The 20339-nt window shown below is 43.9% G+C and overlaps 1 protein-coding gene across 1 annotated transcript in view; it reads right to left on the reverse strand.

Annotated features, from left to right (window-relative positions):
- Window positions 1-790: 790 nt before the first annotated feature.
- Window positions 791-20339, reverse strand: part of TMEM64 (transmembrane protein 64) — a 31260-nt gene continuing 11711 nt past the window's right edge. The window contains exons 2-3 of the mRNA XM_077270808.1: window positions 5326-5481; window positions 791-2836 (exon numbers count right to left, since the gene is read on the reverse strand). Of these exons, the coding sequence (XP_077126923.1) occupies window positions 2651-2836; window positions 5326-5481 (342 nt within the window). The 3' untranslated portion in view covers window positions 791-2650. The remainder of the gene's footprint in view (window positions 2837-5325; window positions 5482-20339) is intronic.

The raw sequence follows: 20339 nt of genomic DNA on the forward strand, positions 1-20339 counted from the left end.
CTCTGGGCTTTCACAAAATGTCGGTGGAGCTCCTACACCACCGAACACCAGCAGCAGCGCACATCTGAACACTCCTTCGTCCCTGCCTGTGGCAATGCTCCTCTCTTGCCTCCTCCTGCAGAGACCCTGCTCCACCGCGGCCGGCAAGGTATTTCCGCATTATAAGACGCACCCCCATTTTGCCCCCAAATACAAATATTTTCAGGAAAAAAGTGCATCTTATAATCCAAAAAATACGGTATTTTTTGGGCATGTTCTGATTTAGGCAAAGGTCATTGGGAAGGGAGTGGGAGGTGAGCTGTGACCGTCACCTATTGTGAATGGTGGAGCCTGTGTCATCTACTGTGTGTAGAGGTGTTCTACTTTTCATTAGAATCCTAAGGTGCATTAGAGTCCATAAGGTGTTATCTGAGCATGCTCGGGTGCTAACAGAGTGCCCAAATAATATGTTTGAGTCCCCGCGGCAACGTGCCTCGGGGCTGCTCGACAGCCGCAACACATGCAGGGACCTGTTTGTGAGGCAATCCATGCATGTATTGTGGCTCTCGAACTGCTGCAAGACATGCAGCCGCGGGGACTCGAACATATTATTTGAGCACGCCGAAGACACTCTGCTACCACCCGAGCATGCTCAGATAACGCTTCATCCCAGCACGTTCGCTCATCACTAAATCCCGTCTGTAACGATAATGAGTTTGCTGAAACAGAAAGTGTGACTCCAACCAAAGACTTAGTGGCGCGTGAAAAAAAAAAATTGCAGGATTTCTGTTTTTTGTTGGTTTTATTTGTTAATAAAGATACGGAAAACGGAAATTAAAAACATAAAAAAAATTTGAAAAATATATATTTAACATAAAATCACGATTTAAAATATTAGCCAATTTTCTGAGGATGCGCATTATGGCTCTTTCACATGGGCAAAATACATAAGTTGATCGGCGCTCGGACAATCGTTTGTCCTTATTCACTTTGCATTACTGTCGGCAGCACATTTCTAATTCCACAGGGGGGGGAATGTGCTGCCGACAATAGGGTATTTTCATGCCCACATAAGTAATGCCATCAGCTGGCACAATCCCTAGCATATTTATTGGCTGAACACTGCTGCTGTAAGTACTACCATCTCTTTTAGGAAAACGATGACTGTCGGTAGATCTAGCCCTTGACGTGAACATGGCTTTAACCCGCAACAAACCAAAAGAAAACCTCCAGTTGTGTCTAAGGAACTCAAACTGGTAACAATATACAACTGGTTTAAGAGCACTTTGTAGGGGGTGTACTTCTGAAGTCTCTCGGACAATAAAAATGGTCCTGTGGTTATTAAACACTATCCAGGCAATTATTAAAGAGCTAGCAAGTCTAATACAGAAATATTTTATATGAAAGTCACCTAAAACATTCATAAACATGTTTGGAAAAGGTCCCCAAAACTACATGTAGCTGACCAAGCATCTACTGTGGTCAATATAATTTTGTCCTCAGGCAGAAAAAGAAGGTCCATCTTAAAGGGGTGGAGTGGCAAAATAAAGGTAGATAAAATTAATTTATATGAAACCTATCCATACCCACCTGGACCCAGCGCAGGCCCATCCATGGTCTACGCAGAGGCAGGAAGCTGCGATGTCACCGATCAGTCGGCAATGGTCAGTGATTGGCTGCAGTAGTCAGGTGACGGAGCAGCGCATCATCATCTGGCCAATTACAGGCTGCAGCGGTCAGGCGTCTGGTGGAATGATGTCATCACCGCGTCTCATCTCTGTGCAGACCACTGTGTCGCCTGTGCTGGATCCAGGTGGGTGGACTTGACCAAGTTGTGGGTTTTTTTTACATATCAAATACCCTAGGAACAGTTTTATTTCAGCCAGACAACCCCTTTAGCAACATTTCTTTTGTATTGTCCAAATGCATCACAAAAAAAACAAAAAATGTGTCTTTAATTAAGAAATTTCCTTTTGTTTTGATCCAACAGCAACTATGCAAAGTAATGTGTCACCATGGTAACCGTCTACCAACAAACTCCTTATCCTGTAGCCATACTGCCATTCATCCATCCCTAATTCGCAAAGGGAAAGTGTCTATACGATCAGACTACATGAGGTTTCTTTGTAGTCTGTTGCCTTGGAGACACAGCTGTAAACACAAAACGGTTCGTATTGATTTTTTAACTAATACGATTTGGAAAAAGTTAATTTTTCATTTAAGATGAATTGGCACAATATAAAGTAATGCTGGAGATGCCCCTTCCCTTTAACTTGACTGTGACTTATAGATACAGATTTCGGCAGCTATTTTTGTTTTCTACGACTTCACCTGTAGTTTAGGTGCGGTGATCCTCTAACAACGCTATAAATGCAAAAAGAAAACATGAAATCACAATTTAGCATTTTATACACGTTTTCTTTGTCATTTGTGTATGAAATAGTCGTGAGCTTTAATAAATAAATATGCCATGACGATTGTTCTTAAGAGCTGTGCAGGAAAAGTGCTTTGCATATGCCATGGCGCACACACAAGAAGTGAATGAGATCCTGATGGGCATCCTGGCATAGGAAACCGCGGGAAACTTCCGGTGGAGCCCAAGTCTTCCATCCACAAATGGAAAGTCATTGGAATATTGGCAATAATGAAGGCTACACGACTAGAGCAGAAATCATACGATGTTGATCCCACCCACAGATAACAAGGTCCTTTTGCTGCAGAAAACAGAGCTGGCACCGTTGAGCTGACCGCCTTTCAGAGACGACTTCAGCTCCATTTCACAAGCCAGGATAGCTGCGTTCAGTTCAACTTGGGCCCGGTGTACAACATAAAACATAAGAGCAATGCTTATTACAATCTGTGGAGGAAGGGGAGAAGGAAAAAAAATAATTGTCAGGGTCATTTCAACAAACTTTGCATAAATCAATGCTAAAAGCAAATATAAGAAACTTTCTAATTTGACTTATTGGAGAAATCTGCTTCTTTCTCCACTTAAAGGGAACCTGTCACCCCCAAAATCGATGGTGAGGTAAGCTCACCGTCATCAGGGGCTTATCTACAGCGTTCTGTAATGCTGTAGATAAGCCCCCGATGTATCCTGAAAGATGAGAAAAAGAGGTTAGATTATACTCACCCAGGGGCGGTCCCGCTGTGGTCCGGTCAAATGGGTGTCTCAGGTCCGCTCCGGCGCCTCCTATCTTAATTCCATGACGTCCTCTTCTGGTCTTCACGCTGCGGCTCCGGCGCTGCCCTGTTGAGGGCAGAGCAAAGTACGGCAGTGCGCAGGCGCCAGGCCTCTCTGACCTTTCCGGCGCCTACGCACCTCAGTACTTTGCTCTGCCCTCAACAGGGAAGACAACGTACGCCTGCGCCGCGGCGTGAAGACCAGAAGAGGACGTCATGGAATGAAGATGGGAGGCGCTGTACCGGACCTGAGACGCCCATCGGAGCGGGACCGCCCCTGGGCGAGTATAATCTAATGTCTTTTTCTCCTCTTTCAGGTAACATTGGCAGCTTATCTACAGCATTACAGAATGCTGTAGATAAGCCCGATGACAGTGAGCTTACCTCACCATCGATTTTGGGGGTGACAGGTTCCCTTTAAGAGCCACTTCTCTTCCCCTGCCTCCTGAACTCCTTATGCACTCTGAAATACAGCTCAAATCCTTCTCTCTTGGTAGCTCACTGAGGTATCAGATTACAGCTACAGTGAGAAAAGGGTCTTCTCAAAAAAGGAAATCTGGGCTAGGTCATGTTTTCTGGTATTTTCTTTAGTTTTGGCTGTTCTTCATCAGCATAGTGTTTTTCCTCTATGTTCCCTGTAACCCCCAACATTTCGTTGCTGATGGATCACTAGTGCAGATCCCATATCTGCAGTGAGGTCTTTAACGACACAGAACTAACCTACTTCAACAGGTTGGGTCCACAGTTGATGCTGAGAAGAGAGTCGGTTATAAGCTGCTTCAGTCTTCATTGCTTCAGCATACTTCAGCACTCAAAGAGCGAGATGTAGGCAATTGAAACATGGCCAATGGCATTGCTTCTTTTGGTATCTTTCCGTCATAACAGGCACCACTCCGGCGTTTTTTGTGTTCCCTGCCTACACTAAAATGTATGCCACCTTTTCCGTTGCCGCTCCGCCATCTTGTTACCTCAGCTCTTGACTGACTGCAGGTCACAGCTAATGGTCACAAGCGCTCAATGTACGTCAGAGCCTCGCTCAGGCTCACCTGGACTGTTTACATTAGGAAGTGTCCTCCTGTCCACCCGACAACCACTGCTCTGATCCTCTTCTGCTAATTGTGTCCCGCCAGATAACTGCGGTGTTTGCCGGGTGGACAGGAGGACACTTTCCAATGTCAAGAGCTGAGGTAACAAGATGGCGGAGCGGCAACGGAAAAATTAGATGGCAGCAACTGCTTATTACTACAGGAAGGGAACATGCATTAATAGGGGTGACATAAAAATCATAAAAAAATGGCGTAGTGTTTTAATAGGTAAGCTAACCTCCGCTATATCGAGAAGGGTATCGGGCTCACTATTGAAATAGTAAGTCCACCAGCCCCATCACTTACTGCCCTGTCAACTTAGGAAACACAAGTGCCAAACAAAGGACTAGTAGCACAGCAGCGAACTGCAGATTTGGGCACGGGCATTATTAAGACGATATTAGTAACTTAAACTACTTGCTATTTAGCAATCATTCAGCCATTATTTTATAGGATGGTAAAAACCCTTTAAAAGGGAGTATGTGAACCCAAACTAAGCACACAGCCTCGTAGTTGACAGTCCCTATAAAAGAGCTCAAAACTCTGCCCCCATTCTTCAGAAGCTGAACTTAACTCATATATGCTTGGTAGGGTGCATGGGCACCCTCGGTGTAGCCAAGAAGCTCAGCCCACTACTATTGCACATTGCCACCTCCCTGCACTGACTGCCAAGAAAGCTCAGGCAAGTCAGTGCTGGCAGTCGCCAGTGAGGGAGGCAGGGGCATGCAAACCAAGTGGGTGAAATGGTGCCGGGGCGATACCAAGGGTGCACCCATCATCCGAACTAGCATATTAAAATAAAGTCCAGTTTGAGCTGAACGTAGGCAATCAGAAGACTACAGGTGTGATTTTTATAGGGCTATATCTCCCTACAAGGCTCCAGGTTTTAGATTATACTGGCAATTTGGACTGACACACTCCCTTTATTAAAGCCAAGCTGGTTGCCGCAAAATTAAACTTTTTAATGATCTTAATTTTTTTTTAAATGAAAACAAATTACGGTACATAGGAAAACGATCAACTCCATTAATCGACCCTTTCCTAAATGCTTGTGCTCCAAGTGAAGGTGGAACATTACCTGTAGGCTGAATATAAAGTATCCACTGACACTTTGTTCTGCAATGACGTCCTCCATCGTACGCAACGTTGTCCCCAAGTAAGAGTTCAACAGCTGGGTTGGGAACAGGCCGATGGAAGATGCCGCAAGGTAGTTGGGTAAGGAAAGATCGGTAATCTAAAAAAAAAAAATAAATAAATAAAAATAGGAAAACAAACAAACTTTGAAATTACAGCTCGTTTTAGTTCTCAGACAATATTAAAGGGTTTTTCTGGGATCTGAATAAGATTCATAATAGATGTCGTCAATATCAGATCGGTGGTAGGGTCTGACTCTTGGCCGTTTCAAGGAGCTGATGAGCACCGCAGCCTCCTCATTGTTCACATTGTCATACAGTGCACAACTTTTCAGCACTCGCTCCAAGTGAGTCACTGTTGCCCACAGCAACGGATCGGAACACTCTGCTTTGCTCATCAAACCTGAAATGGAACAATGCCTTGTCTGGTTACCAAGGGAACACTTAGGCTACTTTCACACTTCCGTCTTTTTTAGATCCATCACAATGCGTCGTTTTGGGAAAAAAACGTATCCTGCAAATGTGCCCGCAGGATGCGTTTTTTCCCATAGACTTGTATTGCCGACGGATCGTGACGTATGGCCACACATCGCGTCTGTCGTGCACTGGATGCGTCGGTATTTGCGGACCGTAGTAGCGAAAAAGCGTTCAAGGGAACGTTTTTTCGTACGTCGGGTCCTGCATTTTAAACTGCGCATGCCCGGCCGTAACTCCACCCCCTCCTCCCTGGGAGTTTACTATGGGCAGCGGACGCGTTGAAACACTGCGTCCGCTGCCCACGTTGTCCGTCGGTACGTTGCGCCGACGCTTTGTGACTGCCCCGTACCGACGGAAGTGTGAAAGAAGCCTAATACTTCCAAGGTACAGTTGTTGTGCAGTAGGCCTACATTAAGTATCTCAATGTCACACCAGTCCCCTTTCGTGAGGGAAACGTGTGACCAGGATTGATCAGTGGTGGGACCCCCATCTATTTAGTGTTTAGGTGATCACTGACTGGAATATCTCCTTGTGAGCCCCTTATAGTAGTGCACGGACCTCAATATGTTGGCGCTATATAAATAAAAATTATTATTATTATTATTATCAGCAGCAGATGTCCTATGTGGTGAAGACCTGACACTTGCCATAAATTTGCATATATTTTTTTTTACTTGCTGTAAATGCCACTGTTCTCCTGAATCTGGCGCAGTTTTCTTTTGTTCCTGTGGCCTCTCCTCTTCTGAGATATGGCCTCCCCTTCATTGTACACAAATGTAGTCTTTTTAACCAAAGGAGTGTGGTCCTCAAAAGGTCGTAGATGGAGAATGGTTGAGGACTATGCCCAGTTGTCTAAAAATACCAAATTTATATACACAGAAGATGGGGCTTATCTCAGAATTCAAGAGGTGCAGGAACAAAAGAAGAAACACCAGATCCAGGAGAACAGCACCATTTACACCAGGTAAAAAAAAAAAAACATTTATGGCAAATGTCCGGCAACCAGAGCTGTGGAGTCGGAGTCCATTTTGGTAGAGTCGGTGTCACGGAAATGGAGTCAAGAGTCGGGGGTTTGGCTTACCGACTCCACAGCCCTGCTGGTAACGTTCAAATAAAGATCTTTTGATACCACAATGCTGGATTAATAGACATTTTATTTTATCGGGGAACATCAGACGGATGATGAACCTGTTAACTTGGGAGAAGCCAAGATGGCCGGATTCCTCTCAGTTACTGAATTGCCTCGATATGGACTTTCTGCCCTTTTATTAAGGGGTTGTTCTAATCTTCTCAGGAGCCCACTGCTCCTCAACCTCCCGGCTTCCTGTTTGCCTGGGGATGGTGTGCTCCTGAAGATTCACAGTTCAGACCACGGTGGCACTGCTGGCCTAAACAGTGCGTTCTCCCATGTTGTTGCGAGCAGAGGCAGTTTTGCCTCTACAGTATCGGAGGACTGCCAGGGAACAAACAGGCTGCTGGGTATAGCTAGCTTCAAAACTGCACTTGCAGGCTGAAAAACTAACAACTTGCAAGCGCATAGCCCTTGCCTAGGAAACCAGCCACCACTTATAAGATGGCAAAGGTGGTCAGCAAAGAATTAAAAATCCCTCCATTCTTAAGAGCTGAGAAGATTTTTAACATGAGAAATTGCTAATGCTGGGGTTTTTTACAAGCACATTGCAATTTTAACCATTTATTTTAAGGCCATGTTCACGCGGTCATTATTTGGTCAGTATTTTACCTCAGTATTTGTAAGCCAAAACCAGGAGTGGGTGAGAACTACAGAAGTGGTGGCATGTTTCTATTATACTTTTCCTCCCCTGTCGTCGTTAAGGGTACACCGGCACCGCCACAGAAATGCACCGGTGGACCCAGGGTAGGTGAGGACAGCGCAGATAAACTGCAGAGTCCTGCACTGGAATCACTCTTCCGGATTAACAATAATCTTACAAGTAACTTTGAGACCGTTTTTTTACAGTACGTCATACAATACTGCAATGTAGGAATTTAATAATAAATTACGGAAAACCACATTTAGTGGCGGAGACTACTTACACCGGCAGAAAATTCATCAAGCTCATTCCCGCGGGATATTGAATTATGTAACCAAGATTTGTACTGCTGACAATATCCAGGCCATAGAGTAGGGCTACAGCGGCCACAAGTCACACACGACACCCCAGACATCGGCTTCAAGTAGCCAGAACTGTAAAATAGGCCTCACACAAGCTGCTAATGATTTTTTCGCATGACACGTCAGATGTGTAGTCCCAGCTGTCTGCCGACAGAACAATTATATTAACCTGACCGTTCTATCCCAGGGCCACAGTTGGTCAACACTTGCTTACCAGAAGAAACCTGACAGAGTTCACACTAGATGTTTTTTTTCAGCGCTTTTTTTTTTCTCCAAGCCAAAACCTGATTTCTTGGCAGGAAAGAAGCTGTAAAAAAAAAAATAAATGTGTTTCTTCCTGCGGTTTTGGCATTCTAGATTTGTCTCTTGTGCATGCTGATAAAGTTTCAGGCAAAAGAAAAGAAATCCTATTCTACAGAATTAGGTTTTGGCACAAAAAAAAAAAAAAGCAGCAAAACGTGATATCGGCAGATTTTTCACCACCTATTCTTGTCAATGGATGAAAAATGCTGAAAAAACAAACAAACAAAAAAAAAACAAAAAAAAACACAAAAAAATAACATGAAATAAGTGATATGCTTTACTGTGCAAAAAAATTAAAAAGATCCTGGAAAAAAAAAATCAAGCGGTGTGCAGGAGATTTTTGAAATCTTGTAGACTTTGCTGGTACTATGAGACACAGCTGAATATTTGCATAAAAAATAAAACACCTAGTGTGAACTTACCCTACAGAAGTTCCAAGAACATCAAGCATGAGATAAAATCCATATACCCCACCAATCTCAAAAAATCTTGGCTCCCACTCTCTATTTAGCGCACATATGTTCGAGTGTGACTTATCTTCACTGAAATTATTGCAAAAATTATGTTACTGAACAAATTTAATTGATATGTAAAAAAAAGTGACAATACATATTCTTTTTTGCCGTTTTTAAGCGTAACCCACTTGTTTTTTGCCGACGTCTCAGCCGCCCCATGGTGAGGACTTTGGGATCCACATTAATGAGATGCTGGCTCGGCTCTTTGTATTTTGAGCAGAATAATCCGGCAGTCGGCAGCAGAAGACACGGCGAAATTTAATTAAAGTAAAGCAAACATGCTGCCAGGAATCGACATGGCGCGGCTGGTAACCGCAGAACTGAAATAATTAGAGAAAAAAAACCAGAGCAAACAAACCTGATTACAATTCATGACCAACATTTGGTTTGTGTTATTTTTTGGAGACAGAATATAAAAACGGTTTTGTGAAAAGGAAAACCTCCTTCTAGACTTTCTCTTACTGAAGGTCAGCCTAGATTAAATACTGGAGGGTATTTTCCATTTACCTGCACCAATGTTGCTTAAAGGGAACCTGTCACCAATTTTCTGTCCTACCAGCTAAAAATATTTTATTCAGGGTCGGCTATGCATTCCCTAAATACTTATGTAACCCCCCCCTGACTCCCACCACGTATGCTAATAGGGTCTGTCTGGTCTGATGGGGGTGGCTTCGGTTCACTCCGCCCCTCTCCTCGGCTGCTGCACGCAGTCCTTGACGTGGACGACGCAGATCGCTGAGGTATTGCGCCTGCGCAGTCAAATGGTTTCTCGCCTGTGCGCAGTATGCTTTGCCCAACTGCAAGCGAAGTGAAAAAGCATAAGTGCGCATGTGAGAGAAACCATTTGACTGCGCAGGAGCGATATCTCACAGCGATCTGCGTCATCCACGTCAAGGACTGCGTGCAGCAGCTGAGGAGAGGGGTGGAGTGAACCGAAAGTCATGCCCATTGGCCCGGACGGCCCCTATTAGCATACATCGCTGGAGAAATAGAAAGGGTTTTATGGGTGATATATGGGGAAGTCGGAGTTACATAAGTATTTAGGGAATGCATAGCCGACACTGAATAAAATGGTATTTTTAGTTGGTAGGACAGAAAATTGGTGACAGGTTACTTTTAAATAAACGTGAAATTCAGACATCTGTGAAATACAGTCCGGGTACAGGCCACGATAATCAAAATCGGTTGTGAGTCTCCTGACCGAAACGCAACAGCCTCATAGGCACATAAAAGGCTGTTTAGTCGAGTTCCGCCTGTCCAGAGATGGCCAAGTGCTGTACTCTGATGGATCTAGCAGTCCCATTCTCAGGATTGGTGTGGCTCCTGGTTAAAGGACCTCCCAACTATCAGCAAGTGATCACCTGTACAGAGTTGGGACAACCCCTTTAAAGTCAGCCAGACCGGAGACAATTTAATGTGTATTGGAGACCCCCAACTCTTCGGATGTTGAGCGAGACAAGGCTCCGGCGTGTTAAATTACAAGGTCTGATCCCTTTGCTTCTCCAGGACACGTCCGGCGGTGGCTTACTTACCATTGTGCAGGTCTATGGGGGAGAGCAGTTGGACAATCGCCATTTAACGATCGCTCACTGATGGGATCATGGGAACGAGATAAGCCGGATGCCAAACATGTGATGTCCCTTTACATTACTAAAATCCATCGAGTCTAGGAATTGTGTTGGTGGTTTAAAATCAATAAAGAAATGTCAGTGCTCATCTGCAGATACTTATTGACAGCCTGAGAGAACAGTAGAAGTCTACAGGCTATGTTCACATGTTGCATTTTTGCTGCTTTTTTATGCAAATTTTAAGCTGCGTTTTGAAGTACCAGCAAAAGCCATGAGATTTCAGAAATCTGATAGACTTTTTCTGACTTATTTGGAAAACTGCTGCTTTTTTGCAAACTGCAGCATGTCACTTCTTTCTGCATTTTTTCACCCATAGAAAGCAATGAGGAAGTAAAAAAATACAGCAAAAACCTTCACAAAGTTGCATCATGATTCTTTTTTTTTTTTTTTTTTTGGGGGGGGGGGGGGGGGGAGGGACCCTACTTTATCAGCATGCAGAAGAAACATGCTGCTTTTTTGCAAGCAGCTTCTGCCTGCAGAAAAAAACGCAGCAAAAACGCAACGTGTGAACATAGCCTTAGACTTTTCCGCAATAGAATATTTTCGCACATACATTGTTCTGTCAATTGCTGTAAAAAACAAAAAACACAACCATACACAAGAGTCAGCATATGCTGGGGAAAGAGGAAGGAGAGACCCTCATTCTCTTCACCCATGGGTGGCCCAGCACAAGAGCCCAACTAACCCAAGACGTATAGAACATACAGTACAGACCAAAAGTTTGGACACACCTTCTCATTTAAAGATTTTTCTGTATTTTCACGACTATGAAAATTGTACATTCACACTGAAGGCATCAAAACTATGAATTAAAAGGTGGCTACTTTGAAGAACCTAGAATATAAGACATAATTTCAGTTGTTTCACTTTTTTGTTAAGTATATAATTCCACATGTGTTAATTCATAGTTTTGATGCCTTCAGTGTGAATGTACAATTTTCATAGTCATGAAAATACAGAAAAATCTTTAAATGAGAAGGTGTGTCCAAACTTTTGGTCTGTACTGTATGTTCTATACATCTTGGGTTAGTTGGGCTCTTGTGCTGGGCCACCCATTGGTGAAGAGAATGACTATGAATTAACACATGTGGAATTATATACTTAACAAAAAAGTGTGAAACAACTGAAATTATGTCTTATATTCTTGGTTCTTCAAAGTAGCCACCTTTTAATTCATAGTTTTGATGCCTTCAGTGTGAATGTACAATTTTCATAGTCATGAAAATACAGAAAAATCTGTAAATGAGAAGGTGTGTCCAAACTTGTGGTCTGTACTGTATGTGCCATTTATCATGGTGGCCAGATGACTATTCTTGAAGGAAGTTTCAAATGTACACACATTGCAGGCACTAGAGACAAAGACCACCAAGTATGGATGGATGGATTCACAACATCCAAAAGCGGACACAGCATTCAGCAGCCATCCCGGCGTTCAGCAGCCATCCTGGCATACGTGCGGGTCTATATAGCTTAATGTACTTCTGTATTGATTCCCAATAACAGCGCTCTCCTCCAGACAAGCGAATGACCCTAGTGTAGCCGATACACAGCCTAAACTATGTTTCTAAGCTCAGTGACTTACATGGTAATACTAGAAAGAGCAGAAGTATTTTACACATTTTTTTCCTAGGTAGCATTGCCCTTGAGACTACCCTGTAGCTCTACTTTTCCAGACATGGATGCCTTAAATGCCTTTATTTTTTATTTTACTCTTTCTTATATAGCACCAATACCGTAATTCCACAGCGCTTTACACACATTATCATGGCTGTCCCCATTGGGGCTCACCATCTACATTCCCTATCAGTATGGTCTTTGAAGTGTTGGAGGAAATCGGAGAACCCGGAGGAAACCCACCCAAACACGGTGAGAACATACAAACTCCTTGTAGATGTTGTTCTTAGAAGGATTTGATCCCAGGACCCCAGCGCTGCAAAGCAACAATGCTGCCCATGTGGTATGTTTGGGTATCTATACGACAAATAGACAAGAAAAGCTCCTTTAGAGGGCATCTGTCAGTAGGATGAACCCTCCTAAGCCGTCTATATGGGCATGTAGGTCATAGCAAGCTGAATAAAATAATACTTTGATATCTGTGATCTGATCTCTTATTCCAGAGAAATCTGCATTTTTCTTAATATGGAAATGAGCTGTTAAGATCTATGGGTGGGAAGTAGATCTTCCTGAGAATTTGCCTCCAGAGATTATTGTAAGTGAATAGGGTACATCTGAATACTAGGAAAAGGCGGGTTTCTCTGTAATGAGACACTGGATCGCAGATATCAAGGTATGATTTTAGTCAGCTTCCTATGACCCACATCCCTATGTAGACGCTAAGGAGGGTTGGTCTTACTGTCAGATTCTCATTAAAGCAAAGCAACTGGTGTCATTGAACTGGTATGAATCACACACACATACCAGGAGTCTGTGGGCAAAGTACTATGTCATTTACAAATAATTAACTCCGCTGATTCATTTTCTGATCGCTTACGAGAACAGCTTTGCCAGTCAGAGAGAACACAGCAGCACATGCCAAAGATGATCCTACTAATTACCAGCTCCTGGCTTTTAGTGCCAAGGACAGTGGCTCACAGACTGGCACCTATACCCGCCACGGAGGGCTGCTCGTGTGTGCCCAGATTCACGCTACAGCTGTATCAATGATAACAGTCACTTTAACTCTGGGAATAAGCACAGAGAAAAGTGCAGGGTGACATGGGTGGGGTAAGTATACAGTGAAGGTGGTCTACAGAAAACAAAATATGATGCAAACAAGAAGTAAAATGAAATCCACACCACCCAACTAACATATATTAGAGGGTCAGGAGTCTAACTTTATAAGTTAATGAAGATTGGAGCAGTTTGGTTTGTTGTGTGAGTTCACGTTCACAATCTATATTGCTCCAATGCATAATGCAAAAAAATAAAGGCAGCGAGTCATATCGTCTATTGTTTTGTGCATACAGCTCTCATGCAGACCTATATGGTTACCTTGTAACGAACGTGAAACCCTGCAGTCACATTGTCATCCATCTGTACTTTTTGTTATTCTACCAAATGTACATCTGAATGGAGCTTAGGAGAACACGTGAATATTAGATCAGAAGCGTACGGCTTCTCTGGGACTGTAGACATCATTAATTTGCTTTTATTTTAGAAGCATTACTTAAATTGTTAAAAAAATAAGTGTATAAGTGGACACATACTTCAACCGCTTAATATTTTGTATACACACAGCACTGCCATCAAGGTGTTCAGGAAACTTGCTGGCATGCATAGTGCGGGCTCAGAAGCCAACTCTTCCAGCAGTACGTATCAGCTGTATATTACAATGACGCCAAGGCTTTTGCCAAAACATGCATCAAGGTCGGTGCCATCTTCCTAAACGGATAAACTACTCTTGTACAAATGATTGAAGATTCATTATTTGGTTGCATCTTTATCAATAAATTCTGTGCATTATGCACATGCTATCCTTGGCAATACATGGGCCTGGTACATATGGTATTTAGCGCCGCTATCAAGCCGCCAGTGCAATATTCAATCAATTAAATTGGCAGATACATCATGACAAAAACAGCTGTAATACACAGATGTTACTAAGGCCTTTTAGACCGTTAGGTAATGTGCACACAGCATCCATCTTCTACTTGCTCGCGTTTGCGTAAAGATTTTGAACCAGAGGAGGAAAATGTTGGTGGCATTTTTCCCCGAAGCGTCTTCTTTGGCATCATCATGGTCATTTTCTTGGTGGCATTTTTTTGTGTATGCAAACTACCGAAGAATGGACTGGTAGCTTCTTCTAACTGCTTCATGGCTTTCGAAGCCTAAAGATGTCACAATAAGATAAAAAAAATAAGGAATATATAGAACAGCAAGTCTTTCACATTGCAGTGCACGTGTTCACTTTTTTGGGGCATTTTTCTAGGGGCTTTCAGGCGGGTTCCTTGTGAAATAAGCCTGAAAAAAGATGAATTGTGTACATGCCCGGAAGTCTATCAAGAAGACAAGGGTGAGGAGAATTTAGGTTGACTGGGAGTCAAATAGCCATCTCCCTAAACCCCAGGCGATCTGCTGGGGGAGTTGGAGGCTACTGGAATCACTGATCCACATAGTAGGTCCGCTGGTGGTAGTTGCAGGAGTTATAGCACATAACATGACACATACTTGATGTTATATATACAGCAGTGTGCGGAAGAACAGGTTTAGCCTCGGGCGTTGCAGGCAGACACTATGGCAGGAGTGGGAAAACACCGGCATAAATGGATACACCTTAATCTAATCTGATATTCAGTGTTGTCCCATTGCATAAAATTACGAGCCGAGACTGACCCAGAGAACATCGTCTCGTATCCGCCAGACACAGGCTCATAAAATATACAGTTTTATCACAGCCTGGTCTTCTTGCGACGTCTTATCAGACACCTGCACTGTTTCTCATCCTGCAGGGCGCAACTGTACGGAGGAGCAGAACACAAGGGATGAGCGCAGATAATCTCGGTTTTGCTTCTGGAAACCGTCCCTGTGGATTGTCCTCGACTTGTTCTGCGATATACATTAACCCCGCTGCGGGTGCTACAATTTGTAAAGTCTCATCACAACACTCACATTCTGATGACAACCCAAATTATGTAACTCTCCCTCCAGTATCTATAAAGGCATGGTTACTTTATTTCCAAACGAAACGGATACATTATTTTTAGACAAAAATCTAAAATTATACAACCAGATTCGCATTTGTAAAATATCTGCCTCGTTTTTTTGTTTGTGTTTGGATCTATTCCCTTCTCTTCCGCTCCGTTGACGATGCAACACTGCCGACATCATGCTGCATGACAGCCGGCCCAGCCTAACGCAGTGAGAAGCCGGCTGTCAATCAACATGAGGTCGGCAGTTACATACCATCCACAGAGCAGGAAGAAAGAAAAGGAACTGCTTTGTCGATCTTATGTGACAGGAAGCAGGATCATGATCACTCTGAGCTGGGAGAGATTATTGCAAGGTTGTTAGCAACCACCAGTTCATAAGTGCTTAGCCTCATAGAAAAAAAAAAAAATGGCCAGGATAAAAAAAAACAATTGTTGCGACTGTCACATTAATCTAAAGCCCACGTACACTGGTCTGATCGGATGAGTTCGAGGGACAGAATGTCCGATTACAGGAGGACAATCCCCCTTGTTCTGGAAACATTAGGCTGCCGACAGATCTCTGGCAGCAGCTTTTTCATAGAGAACACAGGACCGTTCGGCAGAGTGAGTCGGTGAGATAGCCATCAGTCAAATAGGGGGCTTAATTGACAATGTTCCATATTATATATCCATTTCTATCTTCCATTCTTTTCAACACTGCTACTTCTGTTTCCCTGAAAAATGCAGCCAGCAGAGCAATCTAGACCAGTCATCAAGACGTCCCGACGGGTCACGGTTTCAGGATTCCTTTAGTGTAATTATTGGCAAGGCCTCAGCCTGCCACATGTGCTCCGTCTGTACGAGATCCTTACATTATGGCCGTTTGGGGTTACTCGGGAAGTGAATTTGAGAAACAGCATTGCCTACACAGCTGGCAGCCCCTATTATTGTGACACCACAAAAGCCCGTTCGGACGCTTGAGGTTTGGGGCTTGTACACTTTTACTTGGTTGCCCTTAAGTTGACAGGACAACTTGGTCTTCTTGAAGGGGCTATCCAGCGCCATCTACACCCAATCACTACTGCTGAGAAGGACATGTACATGATAGTTGCCGATCGTGTATGCGTCATGGCAGGTCAGAAGGATATTGACACCGCTCACTTCTACAGATATGCGATAAAGGGGGAACAACGTTGTCTTGGCCACTAGCAGAAATGGCTGCTGTCTACTTGAAGATTGAGGGGAACACATTTACTACTAATTTTTATTTCATGAATCAATAGTACACATGAAAATAAGAAACGCTGTAACATATCTTATCAGAGAAATCTGCTTTCTCCTCCTGGACTGATGTCTGATGGTTCTCAAAGTTCTATAGAGAACTCCTCCCCGGCCATAGAAATGTTAAAAGCACCAACTATCATCTTTGGAATGGGAAAAGCTGGAGGCAGCGGCAGACATGCTGCTGCAAGTTCTCCTGAAACCATAGTTAGGGTAAGCGCACACGTGACCAGTTTTTTTTCCCCCCAGGGGTGCGGGTTTTAGCAGTACTAGCCATATCTATGAGAGTTCAGAAATCGCATGCACACAGCCTGGTTTTTTTTATGTCCTTGTTTTTTGTGTGCAAAACCTTGGGTTTTGCAGTAGAGATTTGTCACCTCTTTCAGCGTTTGCTTTTTTCAGAATTTTTCACTCACTTAAAGTAATGGGTGGTGAATAAACGCTGGTATCAGGTATTGCGGCATTTTTTGGTGCCAAAACCGATGAAGTAGAACCAGATTTTGGGGGGCATTAAACTATGAGCAAATGTAGCATGACAAAAATGCAAAAACCAGGCAAAACCGGATTCTCTGCAACAAGTTTCTTACTGCCAAGAGAGCAGGTTTTGCTGCAGAAAAAAAAAAACAAAAAACGCATATGTGAACATAGCCTTAGGCCACGTTCACATTTGCGTTGTGCGCCGCAGCGTCGGCGCCGCAGCGCACAACGCAAACAAAAACGCGGCAAAACGCACGCTAAAACGCTGCGTTTTGCGCCGCATGCGTCGTTTTTGCCCGCAAGTTGGACGCAAAAAAAATGCAACTTGAAGCGTTTCTTGCGTCCAACGCTTGCGGCCATGCGGCGCAAAACGCAGCACAACGCATGTCCATGCGCCCCCATGTTAAGTATAGGGGCGCATGACGCATGCGGCGCCGCTGCGGCGCCCGATGCTGCGGCGCTGACCGCAAATGTGAACGTAGCCTTACAGTTCTTTACAGAATTTTATCAACATGAACTGTCATCTATCGCAGTAATGGGGAAACCTGTATTCTCTGAAGACAAATGATCATTCGTGATCATTTTATCAAATAATCACGAATGAGCAGAGATATGCAAAGAAAAGGCGTACAAAAGGTACAAGTGGCTCCTCTGATTGCCAAAAGAGATGGAAGGAATCGGAAATGCTCGTTTCCACATGGCAGTAACCTCAATACCGAGCACAATGGTAGCAGAAGCGGGAGAATAAAAGTCCATAAGTAAGGACACCGCCATCCTGTAATCTGATAATAGACAAAGCGAGGATCGCTCTGATCGGAGATAACGACACATGACCTCAGTGTAAGTCACCTCATGGTAGTAAGAAGATTACAGCTTACACTTTCAAAGCTAATAAGGAAGCCTTAAGAAGCCCCACTGGCCTTTCCTAGGGGCTCTGACAGGTTACTGGCTCCACGGCAGAATGAAATACCCACAGACTTCATTATTACAAAAAAAAAAAAAAAACCCCCGATTTGCTGACACATTTCTGTCAAAACATGGTGTCGAAATGAGCCATGGATGGCAAGAAGTGTTCTCTGGACCGCGCCGGCTTCTCCAACGCCTGACACATAGTGTAGAGCGGGGACAGGTCCGAGAGAAGTCACCCAGCGGTCACCAGTGCCCGGCTGTTATTAAATCCATTTTCTCTGATCGAGGCTACGTCCACACACACACAAAAAAAACCCGACAGCACTCCAACCAATGTCTTTAAGGCTGTGCAGATTACACTTTTTTTTCTCTCTAATGGAACGAACGTCAACCGGAGAAAAAGTCACACTGCAGCATGTACAAGTCTTCGCCGTATTTCAGATGAGACTCGCCTATTCAAGCTTATGAATGCGGAAAAAAAAAAAAAGGATCCCATATGGCTAAATAGTATAGAATTTGATTTTTATGGACCCATTGCAATTCTTTATCATAGGTGAGCCCTCCCGTCTTCCCCGTAAACATGCATGCTGGGTTCGGATGAGCGTGCATGTGATCTCCACAGGAAGAAGAAAGTCTCTGCACCGGCTTATTGGGTATATGGACATCTGACATGGCTGTCTCTTCTTCCTCTGCAGACGTGACGTCATTGACGCTGAAATAACCCTTTAATATCGCATCAGTTTAACCCTTAAAGGGGGTCTTCCACTACTTGTATAGTGATGAACTATCCTTACTTTTAGAATTGGTGGGAATTTATTCACACATCCCATTCTGTCAGCCATGAGAGTGGTCTGTGGTCACTGGACAGGAGATGGAGTGGCGGCTCTCACCTGGTGGCATCCATGGCTCTTCTTGTGACTAGCCGGCCTGGCACGACATCACATTTGTTTCACCACTACCATGAGGACGCACCAGGCCAGTCATCTATAGATCATCGATATAAGATCGGTTGGAGACCAACACCCCAACCAATCAGCCATTATTAACTCCAGCTCCCAGATATATGAAGGACAAACTGGACCACAACTCCATTCACAAGCCGCTGCTGCTGTTGAATAGAGCTCGATCTGCAGGACCCAGCAGCGGCCACTACACAGTGTGATGACAGCTGATCGATGGGGTGCCACTGATCTTATTATCAGAGAGATTATTGCTTTCTCTTCCTGGACTGATTGTTCTCAACATTATAATGTTCTATGGACAACATGTAGTAGACTGTCCCTGCCTATAGCTTCCCCTCTCCAAAGAAATTTATATGCACCAACTTGTCATCTCTTATATGAGTAGATTCATTTTTGTTAAAAAATAAAATAAATCATTGTTTTATTAGCAGCAGATTATCAATAGAGGACTAAAACTTGCTGACAGAGAAGCAGCTTTCTGCCTATGCAGTGTACACAGGAAGCTGCCAATCAGTGGTGTGGGCGGGGTTATACAGGGCTCAGCATTCACAGAACTGGTAGATGTGAATCAGATAAAACAGTGATTTTATCAAAACTACAGCAAGCAGCTCAGTAAGTGACACACTGCTGGAATCAGGGTCTCTGTTCCCACATCGTGCTGCTCTCAGTCGAGTAGCAAACACCTGGTGACAGATTCTCTTTAAGGGCCATAACTTCTTATTTTTCCATCAATACCACCAAATTATTGCTAAGCATACGCACTTGCCAATTTTCAGAGCTACCATAGAAGTGAATGGAGAGCTGCACGTGTGAGGTGATATGGGACCACCACTTAGATCACCATTTAAATGGATATTTAAAGGGAGATGCAAAAATAAAACAATTTATTGAACTTGAGGGTTAGTCTCAGGTTTATAGATGGATATTGCCCTATAGTGCTGGGAAAAACAAGCAATTATATAATTTACAGCTCATTAAAATTTGCAGACATTTTTGAGATACTAAGGCTACGTTCACATTTGCGGTGTGCGCCGCAGCGTCGCCGCCGCAACGCACAGCGCAAATGTGAACACATGCACAACGCAGCTTTTTGCGCCGCATGCGTCCTTTTTTTCATTGATTTTGGACGCAGCAAAAATGCAACTTGCTGCGTCCTCCGCGACCCGACGCGGGCGCCGCAGGGACGCATGCGGCGCAAAAAGCAAGTGCACCGCATGTCCATGCGCCCCCATGTTAAATATAGGGGCGCATGATGCATGCGGCGCCGCTGCGGCGCCCGCCGCTGCGGCGGGCGCCGCTAATGTGAACGTAGCCTAATACTTTTCTTTTTTTTTGAAGCTCATTGCCAAGGAGACCGACCACCATTCCTCTTTAGCTTGTAAGCACTGCTGTAAAGCCGACTGGGAAAAATAGGTAAAAACGAGTCCAGCAATCCTGGCCAGCCTCAAAACAGTGCTTATGAGTCCAATAGAGAAAAGATTGTAAGCACTGTGCAAGTTCTGCTCTCTAGCAGCGGTGGTCGGTCTCCTAGACGATGAGCTGTCAACAATAGAAAATTGGTAATATCTCAAGAACAGGTGAAAATTTAATGGAATTAATGGAGAGCTGAGCTAGTTGGGTGGCGTCCTCTCCATTGCTGACAGTG

The sequence above is a fragment of the Ranitomeya variabilis genome, chromosome 6 (assembly GCF_051348905.1).
Source record: "Ranitomeya variabilis isolate aRanVar5 chromosome 6, aRanVar5.hap1, whole genome shotgun sequence".
NCBI lineage: Eukaryota > Metazoa > Chordata > Amphibia > Anura > Dendrobatidae > Ranitomeya > Ranitomeya variabilis.